General features: G+C 34.9%; 1 protein-coding gene across 1 annotated transcript; it reads left to right on the top strand.

Moving 5' to 3' along the window:
* Positions 1-1,510: 1,510 nt before the first annotated feature.
* Positions 1,511-2,152, top strand: LOC143422380 (uncharacterized). Its single transcript, XM_076892959.1, has one exon. The coding sequence runs from the start codon at positions 1,511-1,513 to the stop codon at positions 2,150-2,152; it is 642 nt and encodes a 213-aa protein (XP_076749074.1).
* The last annotated feature ends 3,170 nt before the right edge of the window (positions 2,153-5,322 follow it).

The raw sequence follows: 5,322 nt of genomic DNA, 5'->3' as shown, positions 1-5,322 counted from the left end.
ATATTTTTAATCAAAATATACTTTTCATTAAAATAGATAGATATTATTATTTTATATGTATGTATATATATTGCAACCTATTTTTTATTTCTTCCAACTCCTTTCTTGTTTCATATTTCAGCTACCCGATGTAAATACCTGTAGTAATGCCATTGATTTTTCTAATTCCTTGTAAGTTCGTGGACTTGAAAAAAATAATGACAAGGCACATTGTTTAGACTGTGAATTTTAGAGGTTTCTGCATCGCTGAAAACAAGTTAGGTATAATTTATAAATTTAATAATTAAAAATACAAAAATTCATTATTCCATTCATATATATTACCTACTCCCTTCTGCATCTTTTACAGCCTCTTCCACACATATATTACTACAACAACAACAAAAAATATATATACATATAGAAAATTAAAAAAAAGTATAAAATATAATTTTAATTATTCTATTAATATATATTACTTAGTCTCGTCTGCAACTTTTACAGCATCTTCTGCACATGTCATTTTGTCTGCTGAGAAAGAGAGAGAAAGAAAAACTAAAGAGCAAGCGAGGCAGAAGTTCAGATGGCACTGCGATTCGGAATTTATTGACGGGCATGTGCATTAAATTTTTTTGCCACATAAAATCGTGCTACTTGCGCTACTGTATACTGTGCCTTCACTTTCGTTTGTTTATGACGCGTATCAATCCTCTTCTTTACGCATTTTTAAGGGACGACATTCTCGCCCTCGAGCCAGTTCATTCAGAGCAGCTCGTCTAGCACAGTTCAATTAGAACCTTCAACTCAACAGTTCGGTTAGAATAGTTCGTTCAGAATAGTTGAGTTCAGATAATTGGTTTAGAGCAGTACAAGTAGCTCAGCGGAAGAATCGGTATTATCATTATTATTGTTATTAAAAATTAAAAGCGAAATTGTGTATGTCGTTTTTCCACATGTACGTCTCAATACAAATTCTCAAGAATAATTTCTTCCTGTATAGAACACTATGTTCAATCTGTAAAGAACGAAAAACTTTGAACAATTCAAAACATTAATCCGAAACATTAACACTAGAACTACCAAGGGGGTCAAAATGACTTGTTTGACATTTCTTATAATTATAATTCATTTCAGGTACATTTTGTTTCTGGAAATTTTGCACGACTTTTTCTAAGATATACAAATAATTAATTTTGTAAAACAGTTTTCTTTTTTTTATCATTTTGTTGTAAATTTGTATGCAGTATACCTACATATACCGAGATGAGTCATTTTGACCCCCCTACTGTTTACGCTTGGCCATTACTTGCAGTATTTACTTCAGTCAAGGTCATGTTCAGATGGATCAGAGGTCAGATTACTTTCAGTCGATCATCAGAAACGCTGCCATATACAACTCAGTCGTCTATCAGAAACAAACTATATTCGCTATACAACTATATTCTGTAAAGTTTTAGAAGTATATGTTTGTGCAAATCATATCGCAAACTGCTGAAATATTAGAACCCATAAAATTACTTGGAAAGAAACAATGGGAAAAATTGCACAAAGGAGTAAATTATTGAAAGAAATAAATAATTTGGAACAAAATTGTTCCGATACAGAGTACGATGAAAGTGATCTAGTTGGAAGTACAAGTGAATACCTTCCTTCAAACAACGAAAGTCCAAGCGAGTCATCCGATACTGACAGTGAAGATGAAGTACTTCGACGTTTGCGTAGAAAAAGTAAAAATATCCAAGCTTTTTCTAATTCTGAAAGTGACAGTGATCAGGATGTTGAAATGTCTGTAATCGATCAAGAATCAGAAATATCTGTTGACGGCACTATGTGGAAAAAACTACAAGAGGGTTCAACACCAGGAAGATTACCAGTACACAACATTTTCAAAGAAATGCCAGGTCCAACGGCATACGCGAAACGACATATCATGAAAGGTAGTGTAAGAACAGCATTTTCTCTGATACTTTGCAATAGTGTTATGAGACATATAAAAACTTGCACTGAAGCAGAAGGTCGTCGAATTCTGAATAACCATGACTGGACTGTATCGTTAGCAGAGTTGAATGCGTTTATAGCAATTTTATATGCTCGTGGTGCATACGAAGCAAAAAACCTAAAACTTCCATATTTATGGTCCGAAAAATGGGGAAATTTTTCTCTGAGACAATGAGCAGAAATAAATTCGCCGAAATTCTTCGGCTAATTCGGTTCGATAAGAAAAATGAAAGAAGCCAAAGATTGCAAACAGATAAATTTGCATTAGTTTCAGAGGTATGGAATAAATTCGTTGAAAACAGTCAGATGTGTTATGAACCAGGTGCTACCATTACAGTTGATGAGCAATTATTCCCGACCAAAACCAGATGTAGATTTACGCAGTATATGCCAAACAGACCGAATAAGTTTGGTATAAAATTCTGGTTGGCGTCGGATGTAAAAAGTAAATATGTTGTAAATGCATTTCCCTACTTAGGAAAAGATGAAATGAGATTATCCGTACCTTTAGGTGAATTTGTTGTCCTAAAACTTATAGATCCATATATTGGTTGCGGGAGAACAGTTACAACAGATAATTTCTTTACAAGTTTGCCATTAACAACAAAACTACTAACTAAAAGAACTTCCTTAGTTGGCACCATTAGACAAAATAAGAGGGAACTACCTAAACTTGCAAAATCAAAAAAGGATAACCTGTCTCGTTTCTCGACAGTACTTTATAAAACAGATAAATGTACTCTGACCATATACAAGAGTAAACCTAATAAAAAAGTATTAGTGCTCAGTTCAAAACATAAGTCAGTGAAAATTGAAAAAGATGGCAAACGTTTACCTGAAACGGTTACATTTTATAACAATATCAAATTTGGCGTAGATGTTACGGATCAAATGGCTCGGAAATATACTGTGAAAGCTGGATCTCGAAGATGGCCATTACAAGTGTTTTACAATATCTTAGATCTTGCCGGAATAAATGCCTGGATATTATATAAAGAGACAACAGGAGAAAATATTTCAAGAAAAGACTTTTTATTCCAGTTATCCGAAGAGCTTGCAATTGACTACAAAGAACTAACCGGTCGATCTACAGTTCAAGCAGAAGGAATATCATCATCTACATCGTCACAAAACCAGACACATATTTCGATGAAACGTAAACGGTGTCAAATCGCACAGTGTACTAATAATAAAACGAACAATATTTGTGGTACATGCCATAAACGAGTCTGTGGTAAATGTTCTGCTAAAACAACTATAACTTGCAAAAAATGTCTTTGATTTTTATGCATAATTATTTAATAAATTATTGCTATTATATTACTATTATTATTCAGATTATATTCAATTTTTGTTCATAAAAGTAAAAAAATATATAAAACCGTAAAAATTGCTGTCTTTTCTTAAATGTCTTAGTAATTTAAGAAACCTAAGTCATTTTGACCCCTCCGGTAGAAGTAGGTATATGTCAATCGTAGGTAGTTCTAGTGTTAACACTGCTGAAGAACAACTCTCGAATTGTCATCTTCCAAGGAGTCTTTATCGTATCGATCTCGTTTTGGATCTTAGCGAAAGATGCAGCAGAAGGGAAATGAAGGTGAGATAGTGGTATGAAAAAAGAAAATGGAGCACAGCCGAATTTCGGGTCCTACAGACCCATTAACGCGTCAGAGGGAAACTTTTCGCGCGAATAATGCAAATTATCTCTGAAACGCCTCGAGCGACTCGCTCGATTATTCCATTTTTTTCCGTTTCTTTTTTGCGTTTTCATAAGCGATTTGATTCTCTGCCCGCAACCGCCTCTGTCCCGTTCGATGCTCGTTCATTTCTCTCCCCCGGCAGGTCCTCTGATCGTCCTCTAGAAACCGGTGACGACCTCACGCTCAAAACGAGTTGATCCATTTACATTAACACAACCAACGGACGCGTAAAATCCGATTAACACCGGGAAACCGAACCTTTCGTGCATGAAGAAGCTAAAACCGGGAGGAACTGGCACGTGTCCCTTCGTCACAGAAGGTGACAGTGGCCAGATCAATTTTTCAACGAGTCAATAGAATATCTCTGACCGGGGAGTTTGTGGATACTGTGGAACAGGACTGGAACCTGAGGATAACTCAAGTTTATATTTCCCTCTAAGCACTTTAAAAATGTAAGAGGAGCTTTAATTAATACGTTATACGTTTGCAATATTTTCTCCGTCCCATTCGAAACAAAATTATTATTTAAAAGTTCAGTTTATCTATAAGCCGTTGTTTCGAATCCGGCTCGAAGGACCAATGTTGCGTTCTTAATTTCTCCTTGCATAGCTGCTCGGATGGAATATTGAGGACGACTTTTCAATAAATTCAACTCCATATTCAAATAATATATTTAATTGGTTTAGTTGATCTTAGTTGATATTTACAAAAATGTACATTTATATACAAATTCGGAAGACAGCAACGAACCAATCCGCGAACGGCTCTTGATTTCGAGGTAGTCGTGGTCGCTACCTTGCCGTGGGAGTAAGGCCATGGGAAACAACCGCCAGGGTAACCGACTCGAGGTTACACGGCCTTAACGAGACACCTTTAATCAGATATTTTGGGTTTGTGATACGTCAATAGCTATTGAACTAGGTCATTAAAGATAGACTAAGTTTTCTAGCAACCTTTTAAGGCCTTAATCCCGCTAACTTGAATTAAGAGGTTAAATAGAAATTGAGACTCTTAAATAATAACTAATTATAAGCGGCCGTAGCATAAACTTGGTTTAAATAGTTTTGTTTGGAATAGGACGGAACAACAACGTATATATCTGAAAACGATTTTAATTATTTTACAACTAAAATGTGTACATGTTAAAAATTATAGACCACCAAGAGACACATATGTTGGCCTAGATTTACTTGACTGTGCGATTACTTCGGACAGCCATCTAAAATTCACATGTTAATTTTTTAATGGAATCCCGTACTTTTTCTTTCGCAGTTTGTAGCTAACTTCGTGAATTGCTTTGAAAACTCCTTCTACGCAAACATATCGCATACGTCATTGTTAAATTATTAAGTTAATAAATTAAATTTGTTTTATTTGTGCAAAAATAACTGCAAAAATATCTAATAAAAATACAGGGTTCCATTAAAAAACTTAGTCCAACTTTTACATTGCGTAACTCTCAAAACCCCCTGGAACACAACAATTTTTGTCTGAAATATTTCCCTGTGTCATCCATATTGTCATCCAGAAACAATCACTACAAAGTGTATGTCGATACGTGTATTTCATTACGCCGTCCTTCACATCTATAACTGCTCGAATCGTTCCGAAGTTAAGAGAATCCCTAAATTGTAGTAACCGTAAG

Source organism: Xylocopa sonorina, chromosome 3 (genome assembly GCF_050948175.1).
Source record: "Xylocopa sonorina isolate GNS202 chromosome 3, iyXylSono1_principal, whole genome shotgun sequence".
Classification (NCBI taxonomy): Eukaryota; Metazoa; Arthropoda; class Insecta; order Hymenoptera; family Apidae; genus Xylocopa; species Xylocopa sonorina.
Note: the sequence above shows the minus strand (reverse complement) of the source record. Positions and strands in the feature narration are given on the sequence as shown.

Excerpts from the sequence above, each read along its gene's own strand:
- LOC143422380 (XM_076892959.1), top strand. The coding sequence starts at position 1,511 with ATGGGAAAAATTGCACAAAGGAGTAAATTATTGAAAGAAATAAATAAT.